Source organism: Hyla sarda, chromosome 8 (genome assembly GCF_029499605.1).
Source record: "Hyla sarda isolate aHylSar1 chromosome 8, aHylSar1.hap1, whole genome shotgun sequence".
NCBI lineage: Eukaryota > Metazoa > Chordata > Amphibia > Anura > Hylidae > Hyla > Hyla sarda.
The window spans coordinates 40,990,295-41,010,119 of NC_079196.1; the positions used below are offsets into that span (position 1 = coordinate 40,990,295).

General features: G+C 41.6%; 1 protein-coding gene across 13 annotated transcripts in view; it reads right to left on the bottom strand.

Annotated features, from left to right (window-relative positions):
* Window positions 1–19,825, bottom strand: part of RBMS1 (RNA binding motif single stranded interacting protein 1) — a 442,165-nt gene that overhangs the window by 84,123 nt on the left and 338,217 nt on the right. For all 13 annotated transcript variants that reach the window (XM_056533368.1, XM_056533363.1, XM_056533374.1 and 10 more), the window contains one exon: window positions 9,521–9,612. In XM_056533368.1, coding sequence (XP_056389343.1) covers window positions 9,521–9,612 — 92 coding nt within the window. The remainder of the gene's footprint in view (window positions 1–9,520; window positions 9,613–19,825) is intronic.

A 19,825-nucleotide genomic window follows, 5' to 3' on the forward strand; every position in this document is an offset into this window, starting at 1 on the left:
CCACACTGACTATAATAGACTTGACTGTAGGTAGTGACAGCAGACACAGATGGCTTGACTTACTGACATGTGGCTGCTGGTTAGGCTTGAGGCCTCCAGATGTGCTGGACACTGGCTCTGAGACGTCTGGACTGGACCTCAGCAGAAAGTGTGGTGGAAGAGAGTGATTTTAGTAACTCCCCTTTTATAAAGGGGGCTGAGCAAGGAGCCCATAGGCTAGCTGCAGGTCATCTGGTCACCTGGTGCTCTCTGGGTAACAAAACATGTGACTTTAACATGCGACAACCATTATCATGTGACTAATAGCCATGTGACCATATCAAAGGTCCTTTACACATAATATACAACTATACAGATTATAGGAGTACGGTGTAGGTGAGCCCCGGGGACGTGCGGGGGGGGGGGGGCTCAAGCTGATAGGACTGTGAGATGCATATCCCATATTGGGACATCACAGCTCTGGGTCTGACTGGCGGCCAGGTCACCTAACAAAGAGTATACCTCCACCGCCATGCAGCCTAACAGATCCAGGTACTGCTGCTGGGGCCACAGTGACGGCTTCTGAGGGCAGATGTGCACTGCTAGAAGACGCAGGCTGCCTAGACTGAGGGTGTAGTTAGGGGCTTGGCTGAAGTGAAATATGCTGCGGATGCGCTCTTTGTGACCTTGCTGAATCTAAGGTGCAAAAAGGTAGGGACCGGGAGCCTTCTTGAAACTCTTAATTTATCAGTAGTCTTCAGTTTGTAGAACTAGGTATTGATAGTAGGTTCCTAATAAAGTTACAGATGCCTTTTTCTTCTTCTTTTGCAAAATAGTTACTTAAGAGGGAAGTGATTGCATATCCTACTATCGCCCTAGTACTATCATACAGGAAATGCTGACACATGCATAATATCACGCCAAAGACTTACAAGGGAAAAAACATTTCTCTGTATCCAGTGACATGATCTAGACCCGTGTTCCCCAACCAGCGTGCAAAACTACATCTCCCAATATGGGAGTTGTAGTTTTGCAACAGCTGGAGGAACACTGGTTGGGAAACACTGACATACACAGAGATTTGTTTCCTTCCAAATTGTACAGATGCCACATAAGGGTAATCTTTCTCCATAAACGCTGCCCATATATATATATTAGATCTGTGTCGGTCAGACCGGCACTCTGTCATCTGTATGGGGGGCCTCCCCCTGGCTCCCCACTAAAAGAGGAGGGTCTCCTACCAACCTGCTACAGACTTCAACCCAATTGGGGGGATTTCCTGCTTACCTATCTTCTGGGGTCTTTTACCTAAAAGGGGATAAATCCTTATCCAACGGGAGCTTCCATCTACCAGGTGGGGATATCTTACCTAGCTACTGGGGGCTTCAATTTTATACAGGGAATTACTTACCTACTGGGGATTTATACCTAATAGAGGGATTCCTTACCTACTGGGTGCTTCTACCTACTAGGAAGGGAATCGCTACTTACCTACTGGGGGCTTCTACCTACTAGGAAAGGAATCGCTACCTACCTACTGGGGGCTTCTACCTACTAGGAAGGGAATCGCCACCTAACAACTGGCGGCTTCAATTTAATATGGGGGATTACCTACCTACCTACTGTGGATTTATACCTAAGAGGGGATTCCCTACCTACTGGGTGCTTCTGCCTACCAGGAAGGGAATTGCTACCTAACTACGGGGGGCTTCTACCTAAGGAATGGGGATTACCTAACTACTGGGGGCATATCTAAATAATAAGTGTCAGTGAGGACCTCATGTTTGACTTTCGCCTAAGGCTTGACAAAGTCTGGAGTCAGCTTTATCGGTAATTGATATCGGTGAGTGTTTGAAAAGTATCGGTCCTCATACTCTGTCTTTAAAGGAGAACTCTGCTGCCCCAGCGTTCTGAAGATTTTGTTCCGAAAGCATGGAGCGGAAAGCAGGGGGTTGTGACGTCACGGCCACACCCCTCAATGCAAGTCTATGGGAGGGGACGTGGCTGCCGCCACGCCCCCTCCCATAGACTTGCATTGAGGGGTGTGCCGTGACCCCCGCGATCAGGCATCTTATCCCCTATACTTTGGATAGGGAATAAGATGTCTAGGGGCAGAGCACCCCTTTTAAAAAAGGATATCGGGACATCCCTATAACTAAAATTAAAGAGAGATGCAGAAATTGTCCATTAATATACAGCATTATATGGTTAGAGACTATAGATCTTGGCTCGCGGGGATCCCGTCTTACAGATGGATGGAGGTTATTGTATTTCACAACACACCACTGTAACAAGTCAGGCTGGTGTCCAGCACAACAAACCCTGATTTATAACACCCAGATGGTGGGGGGGGGGGGGGGGGGGTAAGCTGCAGAATGTCGAGCTGAAAAGTCACATCTGTAAGGTTCATGTATTTAAGTCTATCTGTCTAGGCCTCCTCTCCCGGTGACTTACATATGGTTCTCTTCTCTGCAGTCTTGGCTGATCTCCAAGGATGCCTCTTGCTTCAGAGACTTAACACTTAACGCACCGAGAGATTCACACAAAATTAAAAAAAAAAAATGACATGAGTCACTGTATAAGGCTGGTTCATACAAAAGACAAGAGCGGGGTGGGAGTGTGGTCTTTTAGGACATTTATTTTGTTCCTTGCCTTTTGAAAATAAAAACCTTATAATAAAGTATGATTATGTAAAGAAATGGCTTTGTTGTTTTTTTATAATTGTTTAGATTAAAAGAACATTTCTTTAAAAAAATAAAATAAAATAAATATCACAGAAGAATTACAGTATATAGAAAAATACAAGATGGTAGAAACATATATTCAGTATAATCGGTAAACAATGTGTATTAGACACCGGTGAGTATTAGAGAGGGTCCGTACACAATAGAACAGTGGCTCTCAACCTTTTTTGCCGGAGTCCCCCTTGACAGCCCATTCCCAAAAAAATTTACCCCCATATTAGAGACATTTTGTAATGATTATAGCATAATTAATGTGCTTTACTTTCCTCTATAACAGGCCCCCTGTTCCTCTCCCCAGTCCCCCGATTTACAGGTGACATCTTCTCTAACCGGAGTTGTTTACTTTTCTTTTCTTCACTATCTGGCCTAGACCGCCATGAAGATTTCTCCCATACAAGACTTCTCCACAGAACCAGCCAAACAAACATTTTAGGCTCCTTTCTGCAGTACAATACCCTCCTATTTACAAACTCCCCATGTTTATTGTCACACACAGTAATAGTAACCGCTTTGCTTCCCCATAAAGTTGTTAGGCCCCCTCTGTGCCCCCAAATATAGTTGTAGCCCCCAAACTGCCCCATATATAGTTGTAGGCCACCATTTTGTCCCGCTTTGGTGCTCCACTGCTCTGGGGACCTATTGTATGGCTCATAGCAGTAGGTCCCCGGTCTGCAGGGGCAGTGGAGCAACAAAGCTGATGGTAGTTCCTGCCCACAGCAGCCCAGTGCCCGCGCTTCCCCTCTGCTGTCCTCCTGCTCCGCTCCTCCGATGCAGTGACATCAGCCCTCCATTTCTTTCAAAGTGGTCCAGACCAGTAAAAAGTGGCTGCTAGTACTGATTTTTTCAAGTACACTCTGGAGAACTTCTAAGTACCCCGGGGGTACTTGTACCCCAGGTTGAGAACCACTGCAATAGAAAGAAAATATTACTTGAAATGGCTTTGCTTACTGTGGATGCACGATACCCATGCTGGCTGCAGGTAATCTAGAGCCATAGATATTGGGTGCTGTACGTTGGAGCTAGAGATGAGCGAACTTACAGTAAATTCGATTCGTCACGAACTTCTCGGCTCGGCAGTTGATGACTTTTCCTGCATAAATGAGTTCAGCTTTCAGGTGCTCCCGTGGGCTGGAAAAGGTGGATACAGTCCTAGGAGACTCTTTCCTAGGAATATATCCACCTTTTCCAGCCCACCGGAGCACCTGAAGGCTGAACTAATTTAAAGCAGGAAAAGTCATCAACTGCCGAGCCGAGAAGTTCGTGACAAATCGAATTTACTGTAAGTTCGCTCATCTCTAGTTGGAGCAGCTAGTTCCTACCCTTTTTCTCCTTCAGTTGGATCCTATAATATCCCAGGGACTATTATAAGTGATCATTAGATTGCAATGTACTGTTCAGTACTATGTAACAACATACTACCGATCAGGACTATCTTCTCTCTTTTTGTACAGCCTGTCTAGGCAGAACGCACAAGAAGACTGAAGATCCTGTCTGCAGAAGGAGTTTAACAAGACCTCCAATTGCCATTTGAACTCATCGGACCCCACGACTGCACGGCAGGCGTCCGATGAGCCTTCCCCCCAACCCTCCCCAAACCCACCGGCATCTGACATTATCCCTACAGATATGGCATCTAAAAGGTTAATGGTGGCCATCTGCGTGATCACTGATGTCAGCCATTAGCAGTGATAGCAGCTAGACCTCACCCGCTACAAAGCATGCGCAGCTTCTGCACTTGCTTCATAGCCACTAGAGTTGAGCAAACTTACAGTAAATTGGCTCGTAGCAAACCTCGCAGCTCGACTGTTGATTACTTTAGTCTGCGTAAATTAGTTCAGCTTTCCAAGGGCTCTGGTCTCCTGGAAAAGTCTGGGATTACAGTCTCAGGTCTCCTAGGTCTGTATCCACCTTTTCCAGGCAACTGGATCCCTTGGAAAGATGAACTAATTTACGCAGACAAAAGTAATCAACAGGTTCGCTACGGGTCAATTTACTGTAAGTTCGCTCAACTCTAATAGCCACGCCATAAATGTATAGAGCTGTGTGCAAAGTATCGCGCTACAGTGCCGTACAAGGGGTAAAGAGTCCAGTGGGTGGTCCTAGTCAGTGACAACATTCTCTGTACTTACCTATAAAAACAGCCGTTACCCATTGATTAGGACCGCCCACAGGACCCCAAAGCGGGAAACAATTTAGATCGATAAAAAGACAAGTTCGACTTTTCCTGGGAAACAATATATCAATCCATTTAGCTCCTCCTTCTCTATAACAAGATGATGATTCCCTTTAAGATCTTTGTCTTATGCGCACTCCATGGGGCAGTGCTTCCCAACCAGGGTGCCTCCAGCTGTTGCAAAACTACAACTCCTAGCATACCCGGACAGCCAACGGCTGTCCGGGCATGCTGGGAGTTGTAGTTTTGCAACAGCTGGAGGCACCCTGGTTGGGAAGCACTGCCATGGGGTGTTGGTATGTGCACCCCATGCTCTGAATTCCACATCTCTAGTCGTTATTTGTACTATTCTCAATCTGTACTTTTGAAACGCGTTTTCTGGGAGTGGAAAAAATTTATCTAACTGCCGAAAATGTTAAAATATAAAAAAAAATAAATAAAATAAAAAAAAAAAAAGTCTTACCTGTGAAATCCTTTACTGCTCTGGCGCTAATGCTACAGTAATCCCCACGGAGCAGTGACGTGCTGTCCTTCCACATGACCCTGTGCAACCAATCACTGGCCTCAGCAGCCAGGTGCCATACATCCCAGCATCACTGCTGAAGCCAGTGATTGGACGCAGCGGTCACATGGCTGTACGGTACATCATTGCTACAACAAAAAAATACAAAGGAACACCAACATTGGCGCTGAGGTGGCAGGAGATTTAACTGTCATTTAGTTCTACACTATTTCCTATTACCCTAGGTTAATGTCTATAACCCCTTTACTAGGTGCCGCACGCTGTATTACCATAGCAATGGGGCTATTTGAGAAAGGGTTTGGGTCATCCAAGTAAGGCATGCTTGGCTTCAGGCATATTGATACACAGAAGTCACATGATTGGGCAATTGTCATCTTCAGATTTCAACATAATACTTTGATATCACTGCTGGCAATAGGCCTGGGTCTACGATCTCCTAAAGCCAAGAATGAACTCAACAAATAAAACACATGTAACATCACACAGATCCAGTTATCTTTTGGATAAAAAAAAAAAAAAAAAAAACATTTAAGCTAGAATATTTTTTTTTTCTTCAAGAATACCTTCATTTTCCTCAACATTAGAGATGAGCGAACTTACAGTAAATTCGATTCATCACGAACTTCTCGGCTCGGCAGTTGATGTCTTTTCCTGGGTAAATTAGTTCAGCTTTCAGGTGCTCCGGTGGGCTGGAAAAGGTGGATACAGTCCTAGGAAAGAGTCTCCTAGGACTGTATCCACCTTTTCCAGCCCACCGGAGCACCGGAAAGCTGAACTAATTTATGCAGGAAAAGCCATCAACTGCCGAGCCGAGAAGTTCGTGACGAATCAAATTTACTGTAAGTTCGCTCATCTCTACTCAACATGTTTGAACTACCATTGAAAACTTTTTATATATATATAACTATTTATGGAAAAAAATTTTTTTTTTTTTTTTACATAAGGTAGGGGAAAAAAAGGAGACAAAGTGTAGAAATGAAGTAAAAGCATCTTACATACAATTCTACAAAATAAATCCCTGAATATAAGAACAAACTGAAAGAAAATGAGATGTCAGAAAAGAAATACATGAAAAAATAAATAAATAAATAAAAAAAAATAAGGGGGAAAAATGAGAGAAAAAAGGGAAGGGGGAAGGAGGGTAGATAGAAAAACTTTTTAACATCACATAGGATCTGAGATCTTAAAGGGGTATTCCAGGGAAAAAACTTTTTTATATCAACTGGCTCCAGAAAGTTAAACAGATTTGTAAATTACTTCTATTAAAAAATCTTAATCCTTTCAATTATTATCAGCTGCTGAAGTTCAGTTGTTGTTTTCTGTCTGGCAACAGTGCTCTCTGCTGACATCTCTGCTTGTCTCGGGAACTGCACAGACTAGAAGAGGTTTGCTATGGGGATTTGCGTCTAAACTGGGCGGTTCCCGAGACACGTGTCATCAGAGAGCACTTAGACAGAAAAGAACAACTCAACTTCAGCAGCTCATAAGTACTGAAAGGATTAAGATTTTTTAATAGAAGTAATTTACAAATCTGTTTAACTTTCTGGAGCCAGTTGATTATATATATATATATATATATATATATATAAATAAATATATATATATAAAGTTTTTTCCTGGATAACCCCTTTAAAGGGGTACTCCGGCCCCAAGACATGTTATCCCCAGAAGCGCTGGAGGTTCTCAGTCTTTTGCCTCCGTCCCCGTGGTCGGGAGGCAAAAGACTGAGAACCTCCAGCGCTTCTGGCAGTACTTAGGAGGTGGGTGCTGCATGCTAGATTGTGGGGGTTCCCAGAGGCAGGACCCCCGCGATCAGACATCTTATCAAAGGATAGGGGATAAGATGTCTTGGGGCCGGAGTACCCCTTTAAATAGGAGACCTGCTCTGCCATACATCTGTTTCTATCCAGGGAAGGATCGGTTCCTGGTGCATGGGAAATGGGGAACATCCCCTTATATTTTCCTGGGACAACCCTTTATGCTGAGATCTCCTCTTCCTTAGCACAAAAAAATTCCGGGACAGAAACCGCCTCTGTAGCCAGGATGGTCTGCTTTGACCACACACATGGACAGCTGACCACACAAGACTTGTCCACATGCCTTATAATAGTTTTCTGACACCCCCATGGTGCTTACTTGAGTTAAGGATGTTTTTGGGATTACTGCCTTTGCTCCTAAGATGGCAACATAATGGAGGTTAGAATGAATGGATCAAGATATGCAAAAAATGTGAAGGTGGCTACATACCGCCAATAGTTGCTGGACGAACACATATTTGTCTGACAGATCTTCCCTTCCATACATATATACATTCAGTGGTCCCTTAATTTACAATGGCCTCAGGTGACAATGTTACCAACATACAATGGTCTTTTCTGGATCATTGTAACTTGAAACCAGATTCAACATACAATGTACAGACAGTCCAGATCTGTGAAACGTGTCAATGGCCGGAAGAACCGACCAATCTGAATGGGCATTCACTGGTAAAACCCCTGTATTACTGAAGTGACTGCACTGACTGGTATCTGGTAGCGCCCCCTACAGCACACGGAGGTATTACATGTTCTGTACTACTCTTTACCTGTATTACTGAAGTACATGCACTGACTGGTGTCTGGTAGTGCCCCCTACAGTACACGGAGGTATTACATGTTCTGTACTACTCTTTACCTGTATTACTGAAGTGCATGCACTGACTGACGTCTGGTAGCGCCCCCTACAGTACAGGGTGGTACTACATGTTTTGTACTACTCTTTACCTGTATTACTGAAGTGTATGCACTGACTGGTATCTGGTAGTGCCCCCTACAGTAAAGGGAGGTATTACATGCTCTGTACTACTCTTTACCTGTATTACTGAAGTGCATGCACTGACTGGTGTCTGGTAGCGCCCCCTACAGTACAGGGAGGTATTACATGCTCTGTACTACTCTTTACCTGTATTACTGAAGTGCATGCACTGACTGGTGTCTGGTAGCGCCTCCTACAGTAAAGGGAGGTATTACATGTTCTGTACTCTTTACCTGTACCAGGGTTAGCTGCTCCTTTGGACATCAGGTGAGGGAGACTCCATTACTTTTTTAGGACACTGTGTACTGTACAGGACCCTGGAGAAGCTCCTGTCCTCTACATAGACAGTGATTACAGCTCCCAGCAGATCTTTATTACTTTTATATGTAAAGATTTGCTTAGTTATCTGCTTATTTTTCTTTAATCCTCAGTTTTTTTTCTTCTATTTTTGGCTGACATTTTGGGCTTCAGAACCAATTACCAGGTTTCCATAGAGAGTTATGGTCTCAACATACAATGGTTTCACCATACAATGGATGTCCGGGAAGCAAATAATATTGCAACTTGAAGGACCACTTGGTTTGGGCAAACATGCATGTGTTTTCAATGGGACGAGAGGAATGAGGAATGGAGACATCTCATCCCCTTTAACAACAACAAAAGGATTGGGCATGGAAACTAAACATGCCCTATCCTTCTTTCCTCAGAGGCGTCGGCGTCAAAGAGTCCCCACCACCCTTATTGGGGAGATTTATCAAAACCTGTGCAGAGGAAGAGTGGTGTAGTTGCCCATAGCAACCAATCAGATTGCTTCTTTCATTTTCCACAGGCCTCAAAACCTGAGCAGAGGAAGAGTGGTGCAGTTGCCCATAGCAACCAATCAGATTGCTTCTTTCATTTTCCACAGGCCTCTTTAGAGGCCTGTGGAAAATGAAAGAAGCAATCTGATTGGTTGCTATGGGCAACTGCACCACTCTTCCTCTGCACAGGTTTTGATAAATCTCCCCCAATACGGTTGGCTGGTCCCAACGCAGTGGTCCGGTTTGGCCGGCTTTGCTCTTCGGTTTACGGCCAATTCCCTTCCGTAGTCATAATTCGCACAGGATTTAAAAAGTGAAGACAGTAAGAAGAATGACAGAGCCTGAACTCCAACAACCTGGGCCCCTCATTATCATCATCATTATAAAATAAGGGCCAACTGGGAACGAAACACAAGGAAAGAGACATGTTTACTAAGAAAACAGAAGCAACTTTATCCCCTTGACACCTCTCCAGCAGGAAAAGATCTCGACACTTATTGAAAGGTACCTTTGCCATCTGTGCTTGGACTCCAGTTGCCTTCAGAGCCGAGACCGCTTTCTGAGCAGCTGCCGGGCTGTCAAAGTCTACAAATCCATAACCTGCGGATCATAAACATGACAATTTATACACCTATCAAAAGAAGAAGAAGCCTGTGCACACAGATGCTCGATGCATCACAATTCTACCTGCTGACTGCGGGCCCGAGGTGGAATAAATTAAAGGGGTACTCCGCTGGAAAAACACTTTCTTTTCAAATCAACTGGTGCCAGAAAGTTAAACAGATTTGTAAATTACTTCTATTAAAAAATCTTAATCCTTCCACAACTTATCAGCAACTGTATACTACAGAGGAAGTAATTTTTTATAAATTATAATATAAATATATATAATATATATATATATATAAAATATATATATATATAATATATATAAAATATATATATATAATATATATAAAATATATATACAAAATATATATACAATATATATAATATATATATTATATAATATAAATATAAATATAATATATAATATAAATTTCCTTTCTGTCTGACCACAGTGCTCTCTGCTGACACCTCTGTCCATGTCAGAAACTGTCCAGAGCAGGAGTGGTTTGCTATGGGGATTTGTTCCTATTCTGGACAGTTCCTGACATGGACAGAGGTGTCAGCAGAGAGCACTGTGGTCAGACAGATAGGAAATTCAAAAAGGAAAGAACTTCCTGTGGAGCATAGAGCAGCTGATAAATACTGGAAGGATTAAGATTTTTTAATAGAAGTAATTAACAAATCTGTTTCACTTTCTGGCACCAGTAGATATAAAAAAAAATAAAAAATTCCCAGCAGAGTACCCCTTTAAGGGTGGGTTCACACCACAATTTTGCTATATGGTTCTTGTATCAGGTTTTTGATTAAAGAAACAAAAGTGGTAGGCCACGGTTTTCTGTCCAGAAAAAAAAAAGTAAAAAAAAAACGTGTGGTTTGAAAAACGCAGACAACCGCATATATTATGGTGCATACAGTTTTGAATGGGAAGTCTATGGGCACGGTTTACTGTGCGGTTGCATACGTTTTTTTTTGTTTTTTTTTGTTTTTTTTTATGAAACCGTATAGCAAAATCGGGGTGTGAACCCACCCTTATACTAGTCAGCTATGAAATCTGCAAAAAAAATATGTCCTTTGAGTAATATTCGAGATGGGTCATTTCCAAAGCTGCCACAATGATCCAACCCAAGGCCCGTAGGCTGCCCCCGGGAGGGGTGCAAATTGTGAACCATAATTTCAAAATAGAGTTGTCCATGGTAGAAGTAGATCAAATGGATTCTGGTTTGGTGAACAATGTTAGATTAAAGGGATTAATCAACGATCATATGAACCAGATTCATTGAAGTAGGTCATGACTTGTCGGGGATCTCTGTGCTGTTCTTCTGTTATTCTTCCAGGAATGGTCCGAATAAATTGACAACTCTGTGTTACCAATGGGTGGGTCCATACATGGTTTGCCTTATCCAATCCGTGTTCATAATAGAAACTAGGACAGTGTCCCAAAATGGTGGCCCTTCAGACGTTGCAAAACTACAACTCCTAGCATGCCAGGACAGCCGTTGGCTGTCCTGGCATGCTAGGAGTTGTAGTTTTGCAACATCTGAATTGCTACCATTGGGAAAACACCAATTTAGGAGAATGGAAACACCGAACTGTCCGAGTATTCACACAACTATAAAGAGTTCTAATTGTTCCGCAATTATAATTTTATGAGGAACGCAAGTATTTACTAAATTAAAAATACCAGGAGAGTGCTTTACACCCCTTCAGATTATTAAAATGTACCGGTAAATAGTCCAATCATTTTCTTTTCGGTTAATACATGAAATAATATCAAAAAATTTCCTATGGGAAATAATCACAGTCAATTAAGAAAATAGCTATACGTATATAAATTTTATATTAGATCATTAGGCTTCTGTTCCCGTCACGTTGGAAGCTCCCCCACCATATGGAACTATACAAAAATACATAAAAGCTAATTTCACCACATCATAATCGTCAAGTACCTAGTTCATAAGTCAGTAGGGCGCTGGTGGTATCTAATAGATTAAGGATCTGGCTTCTGTGGTGGCTTATGTTATGATAAGAAGCTGAAATGTGTTAGGCCTACACAATTGGCATACAAAATTGGATGAAAATTGACTATTTTAACCAAAACAAACACTTGTCGGGTGATGTTTAACAAGTAATTATCATTTTAAGGCCCCCAGAGACTAGAGAAAAGTCTACCGAAGGGCCGATTTTAGAGAGTGTGGATGACTGTCTAAGGCTGGGTTCACACTGCGGAATCTCCAGGCAGAATTTCTGCAGGAGATTGAGCCGGCGGCACTAGGACCACGCAGACTGCATTGCTGTCCCCATAGATGGCAATGCATTTCTGAGCAGATTTCCCAAAAGATCCAGGCGGAAATGCATTGCCATCTATGGGGACGGCAATGCAGTCCACACGGTCCTAGTGCCGCCAGCTCGATCTCCGGCAGAAATTTTGCCCAGAGATTCTGTAGTGTGAACCCAGCCTAAGGTATATGTCCAGAATACCATATCCTTCTCTCCCCCCGACATCATTCGTTGGGGGAGAGAAGGATCCGGTATGCTGGATTTCACTTGCCTGATCCATTTGTCTGTTTGTTCTCAAAGAGATAAGCGAGTGATGTTGTAAGATCGAGAACCTCAGTCACTTCCGGTGAGGTCGGATCATCTGTCCCACAAAGGTTTTTAGGTTTTTGCTACTGTGCAAGCACACACCTCGGTACAACCATCCCCACCCCACTCCTGCCTACGTAGGTCCATGAATGCACTGAACCTCCCAGGCACAAGCATTATTGCTTTTGTTATTCTTTTGTGTGATTTTGTGAGTTTCCTGTGTATGTGTCCTCTAGCGGTGTAAGCATGCTTTCTCCATGCGCTATCGCCAATGCTTGGGTTCTCCCTGCCCCATTCCCAATGCTGTTTTTTTTTCCCTCCCCCCCCATTCTCAATGCTTTGTTTCTCCCTGCCCCATTCCCAATGCTCGGTTTCTCCCTGCCCCATTCCCAATGCTCGGTTTCACCCTGCCCCATTCCCAATGCCCGGTTTCTCCCTGCCTCATTTCCAATGCTCGGTTTCTCCCTGCCCCATTCCCAATGCTCGGTTTCTCCCTGCCCCATTCCCAATGCTCGGTTTCTCCCTGCCCCATTCTCAATGCCCGGTTTCTCCCTGCCCCATTTCCAATGCTCGGTTTCTCCCTGCCCCATTCCCAATGCTCGGTTTCTCCCTGCCTCATTCTCAATGCCCGGTTTCTCCCTGCCCCATTCCCAATGCTCGGTTTCTCCCTGCCCCATTCCCAATGCCCGGTTTCTCCCTGCCACATTCTCAATGCCCGGTTTCTCCCTGCCTCATTCTCAATGCCCGGTTTCTCCCTGCCTCATTTCCAATGCTCGGTTTCTCCCTGCCCCATTCCCAATGCTTGGTTTTTCCTTGCCCTGTTCCCAATGCTCGGTTTCTCATATACCATTTCCAATGCTTGGTTTCCGCCGCCTCATTCCCAATGTTCGGTTTCCCTCAACCTCATTTCTAATGCTCGGTTTCTCCCCACCCTGTTCCCAATGCTCTGTTTCTACTGCCCCATTCGTAATGCTCGGTTTCCCCTCACCCCATTGCCAATGCTCGGTTTCTACTGCCCCATTCGTAATGCTCGGTTTCCCCTCACCCCATTGCCAATGCTTCTCCACGTCCCATTCCCGTTGCATTTGACCTTTTGCCTCGCCTCTGAATGCCATTAAGTCAAAACTTTTGTGGGACAGCTGATTGACATCACCGGTAGTGACACAGTCCAGGGATTTACTGATGAATATATATACTAAAAAGGTATATACCATGATCATTTATCAGATAATTGTTCATTCAGCGGCTTTTTAACCATCATCCTACCTCTATCTAATGTGTATGGCCACTTGGACTTGGCTTAAGATATGGCTGTCACGGGTGGAGGTGAATGTGGACCATAGCATTCATTCTCTAGCTGTAATCTGTGAATATCTGGACCATCATTATACATTATGGCTCTTTAGAATTCCATATAATGACCATGCAAACAGTTAACATGCTAAATAACGGGAGGGAGCGCGCGCGAGTCCTAAATAGGAGCGCTAACAACCATAATGAGCGGCTATGTATGTGACCAAGATAAGCCACCGCGGAGGCACTGTCAGGAATAATTGCAGGATTGGTGCTGACATGGTCAATTAAAGCCATAGTGCCAATTACTTGTCATTTCCAAGGACAGCAGCCAAGTCTATACGGCTGGATAGAGCTGCAGCTTAATATTTAACATTCCTCTCAGAAAATGGACATGCTGCAATACATCTCAGCGCTGAGGAGGATTCTAATTAAAAGGAAAATTTACTGCAGAGGGAAGAGTAAATCATCTGCCTCGGCTGTCCACTCCCTGCAAGTTCTTCACAGAAAAAAATAGGCAACTATATCTGAGTTTGTGTCAGTCCTTGAAGTTGTTGAAATTTGTGGACATTTTCTACCGTCGTGTATATATATATATATCCTCTTGGTTGGTTCTAAAAGGAACACAGTAAAGTTTAAGACCCTATTACTTTCAGGAAGGTCGTGTTTTATAGAAGCCAAGTTATCTATTAAAGAAAAATATTAAAGGGAGTCTGGTCCTGGGACCGACCCCTGTACAATCCTCACACTTGTAAGTTGCCTAAATATGCTGAACTAGGGACCCCACTCAGAACACACACAACTCTATAAAAAGGGCGACATGGAATCCAGACAGGCTTCACTGACTATTCTGTTTTAAAAGGGTACTCCAGAGGGAAAAAGGTTTTCCAATCAACTGATGGTGCCAGAAAGTTAAACAGATTTGTAAATTGCTTCTATTTAAAATGTTTAATTCTTCCAGTACTTATCAGCTACTGTATGCTCCAGAGGAAGTTGTGTAGTTCTTTCCAGTCTGACCACAGTGCTCTCTGCTGACACCTGTCTGTATCAGGAACTGTCCATTAGGAGCAAAACACCATAGCAAACCTATGCTGCACTGGACAGTTCCTGACATAGACAGAGGTGCCAGCAGAGAGCACTGTAGTCATACCGAAAATAACCACACAACTTCCTCTGGAGCATACAGCAGCTGATAAGTACTGGAAGGATAAAGATTTTTAAAACAGAAGTTATTTACAAATTTGTATAACTTTCTGCCACCAGTTGATTTAAAATTTATTTTTCCTTCCGGACTACCCCTTTAAGGCCCCCTTACACCTTGGGCTCATTCACATCTGCGTCAGAGCAAATAAAGAACATTATTGCAGGTAAGTTTTTTTCTCCTCTCAACTTTTGAAAAACAATGGACGCCCAACGGAACCCAGGCAGACCCCATTCAAAGTGAATGAGACCCATCGGTGTCTGTTGAGCATCAGACCGTCCCGTTCCAGGGTTTGTCTCTAGAACAGACTCTGCGACTGAGTTCCCGTATAGAGTCCGACGCAGTGAAAACAAATGTTTGGCCAACAGCTACTGAAGATGTCAGGACGCCATTACTCTAAAACACTGCAATGTTTCAGAGAACACAAATTAACCAATTGTCTTCTCCCCACCCAACTCTGCTTGATTGACAGTTCTCTCTCTGTACATATATATGGAGAGAAAATGAAGGCGGGGCTGGTGGAAAGAAGCCATGTTTTCTCTATAACGTCTTAGTGTTAAAGAGAACATGTCATGATCTTGTTTCATTATGATAAACCACCCCCTGCCTTTATTTTTTAGTTTTCTACCTTGATATTGCTCTGTATTTTCTGCTCAGTCTCACAGATTCACAGACTGGGAAGGGGCGTTCCCCAGCAGGAGTGACATAATCTGAAGCCGTACAGGGGAGAACTTCCTCCCTCACTCTGCTACACACAGCCCAGAGCAGTTCAGTGTGAGATGAGCTATGATTGGCTATGGCTGCACCCCCCCCCCCCAAGCACTCCAGACATCTCCTGATTTCGGACTTTGGAGTCCAAAGTCTGTGCAAGAGATGGAAGGAAATGTGCTCTGGACAAGTAGGGGGAAACCAAGTGGCAGCTTTTTTAAACACAAATAAAAACATAAAAAATATTTGCAATGCACGTTGTTTAAAAAATAGAAATAAAAAAAAAAGTTTTCTATTTACCATAAGGAGTGCACTAGCAAAAGTTTGTTTTAATGATAGTGCCCATTTGAGTAAGCCTGTCGAGATTTCATGCTCCCGGTGGATTTGGCAGCATAACTCTAGTGACCGCCTCCCAATGAAAAACCCAGCGTATGGCCTAAACACGATGACCCTTGAGTCTTATGCACATGGCTTTATTATGTTTCCATTAGACACACAACCAACTTCCATGGAGATGCCTGTGTCCTGTCTATACCTCCCTGGAAAAGAATGGTGGAGTGCTCCATCGGATTCTTCCCTAGCTTGTACAGTAGCGCATGGTGGCCACACAACCAGTACTAAAAGAGGCGTCCAGGTTCCGATCACTGCCATACAAGTAGCGCGAGTTGCCAAACAAGCGCAGAGCTGAAAGTACCAGATCCTGTCTGTGTTGCCAAGTATGGATTAATGCACAGTGGGTGGCCAGGAGTGTCATTGTGCACAGAAAAAGAATAAAAAGGGAATTTAGTGGCTTCTTCATTCCATATTCAGCCGGGGGAGATTGGTCTCGGCAGTCGGGATAACCTGAAAGTCATATGGTAGCCAATACCACGCCAATATAAAGGGGTATTCCATGAAAAAAAAATTTTATCATCAAAATCAACTGGCTCCAGAAAGTTAAAAAGATTTGTAAATTACTTCTACTAGAAAATCTTAATCCTACCAGTACTTATCAGCTGCTGAAGTTGTCTAGTTATTTTCTGTCTGACCACAGTGCTCTCTGCTGACACCTCTGTCTGTCTCAGGAACTGTCCAGAGTAGCAGCAAATCCCCAGAGCAAGCCTCTCTTGCTTTGGACAGTTCCTGAGACAGACAGAGGTGTCAGCAGAGAGCACTGTGGTCAGACTGGAAATAACAACTCAACGTCAGCAAGTATTGGAAGGATTAAGATTTTTTAATAGAAGTACTATAAAAATCGATTTAACTTTCCTGAGACAGACAGAGGTGTCAGCAGAGAGCACTGTGGTCAGACAGAAAAGAACAATTCAACTTCAGCAGCTCATAAGTACGGGAAGGATTAAGATTTTTTAATAGAAGAAATTTACAAATCTTTTTAACTTTCTAAAGCCAGTTGATCTGAAGAAAATTTTTTTTTTTTTCATGGAATACCCCTTTAATCTGACCGGTCTCTAAGAAACTGACATATGAAGTGTTGTTTGATGACCTAGAGCTGGTTTAAGCTGGACCTTCCTATGACATGGGTAGCCCAAAAATATTATTTTTTTTTACTTTGTAGAGCAGTGTTTCCAAACCAGGGTGCCTCCAGCTCTTGCAAAACTACAACTTTAATCATGTGGGCATGCTTGAAGTTGCAGTTTTGCAACAGCTGTAGGCACCATGGTTGGGAAACACTACCGTAGATCCTCACATTGGGCAAGTTTCACACTTGTGTTGGCATTTCCATTTTACTAATCCATCACAGCAACCGAAAAACAAGCCGGATCAGTCACATGAGCGTCGTCAACGTTGCCAATTATATCGTGCACGCTGCCAAATTTGGTAGAATTTGCCACGGCACCGCCTAACAGACCCACCAACACAGATGTGAGGAAAGCCCGACTAAGGGAAAGAAAGAACAGTATAGGGCAGTGGTCTTCAACCTGCGTACCTCCAGATGTTGCAAAACTACAACTCCCAGCATGCCCGGACAGCCAACGGCTGTCCGGGCATGCTGGGAGTTGTAGTTTTGCAACATCTGGAGGTCCGCAGGTTGAAGACCACTGGTATAGGGTAATGTTACGTGCACGCAGCTCTAGAATGGGAAGATCCTAAGAAAGTTTCTCATATCTCAGCTTTCTGGACACATAATATTGAGTCAGTCAAAAGCCGCCCACCGTACAACTACGGAAGAAATTCGGTGCCCCCAGATAGACTTCTGCTGCCTACTCATGGGTGAATGGTGAAATCGGAATCATCTGACTGAATTCTTTCCTTTGCCCAGTCACCCCCCCCTCCACCACCTTCAGTGACACAAATAGCCAGGAACATGACCCAGTAGTATGTAAGGTCTCTGCCTCCCACCCAAGTCACTGCAACAGGATCTGCTTAATTAAAGTGAAGGGGTTAATGCTGGCTGCAAGTTATGAGTGCCCGGGAAGGGAGAGGTTAGAAGAGAGCACTCTGCTAAGGAACGGGAGAACCCCCCCCCCCCCCCCCAGCGATGAGATTGACCCCTTCCTTACTAGTAGAGATGAGCGAACTTACAGTAAATTCGATTCGTCACGAACTTCTCAGCTCGGCGGTTGATGACTTCCAGCATAAATTAGTTCAGCTTTCCGGTGTGCCGGTGGGCTGGAAAAGGTGGATACAGTCCTAGGAGACTCTTTCCTAGGACTGTATCCACCTTTTCTAGCCCACCGGAGAACCGGAAAGCTGAACTAATTTATGCAGGAAAAGACATCAACTGCCGAGCCGAGAAGTTCGTGACAAATCGAATTTACTGTAAGTTCGCTGATCTCTACTTACTAGTCCAGATTATTTACACAATGCGTAGTCCCATCAAACTTTTAATACTTGCTAAATGCCTCTTCTTCACAAGCAAGGCAATATTTTATATATATATATATATATTTTTATATATATATATATATATTTTTATATATATATATATATATATTTATATATATATATATATATATATTTATATATATATATATATATATATTTATATATATATATATATATATATATATATATATATATATATATATATATATATTTATATATATATATATATATATATATATATATATATATATATATATATATATATATATATATTTATATATATATATATATATATATATATTTTTATATATATATATATATATATTTTTTTTATATATATATATATATATATATATATTTTTTATATATATATATATATATATATATATTTTTTATATATATATATATATATATATATATATTTTTTATATATATATATATATATATATATATATATTTTTTATATATATATATATATATATATATATTTTTTATATATATATATATATATATATATTTTTTATATATATATATATATATATATATATTTTTTATATATATATATATATATATATATTTTTTATATATATATATATATATATATATTTTTTATATATATATATATATATATATATTTTTTATATATATATATATATATATATATATTTTTTATATATATATATATATATATATATTTTTTATATATATATATATATATATTTTTTATATATATATATATATATTTTATATATATATATATTTTATATATATATATATATATATATATATATATATATATATATATATATATTATATTATATATATATATATATATATATATATATATATATATTATATTATATATATATATATATATATATATATATATATATATATATATATATATATATATATAGACAAAAAAGGGTAGAGCAGCACTTCAATAGAATAAATCAGTAGGGACCCTGGTCTTGGATCCAATTCACAGCATAGAAAAAAGGGATTGCCGCAGCACTCAGATTAGTGAAAAGAAAGTGTCTTTATTCCATGAACAAAACTTGGTGCGACGTTTCGGTGTCCTCACAACACCATTCTCAAGCTTGAGAATGGTGTTGTGAGGACACCGAAACGTCGCACCAAGTTTTGTTCATGGAATAAAGACACTTTCTTTTCACTAATCGGAGTGCTGCGGCCATCCCTTTTTTCTATGCTGTAATATATATATATATTATATATATATACACACACACACATACACACACACACACATTTATATTTGGTAGTGCGTACACAATATTATATATATATACATACAATATACATACACTTTTTTCTACACACATACACACACAGTTCCCGTATACGTTTTCTATGTGAAAACCGTACTGAAAACCGTACGCATTGACTCTCTATTGAAAACCGTATACCAAAAGATGCATCAGATTGTGTCTGTTTTGCATCCTGTACAGTTTTGTCATTTTTTTTCCCCCCCTGTACCCAAAACCGTAGCCCACCACGGTTCTTGGTCCGGGTGAAAAACTGTATTAAACCGTATAAGTTTTTTTTTTTTTTTTTTTTTTCTTAACATGGGAG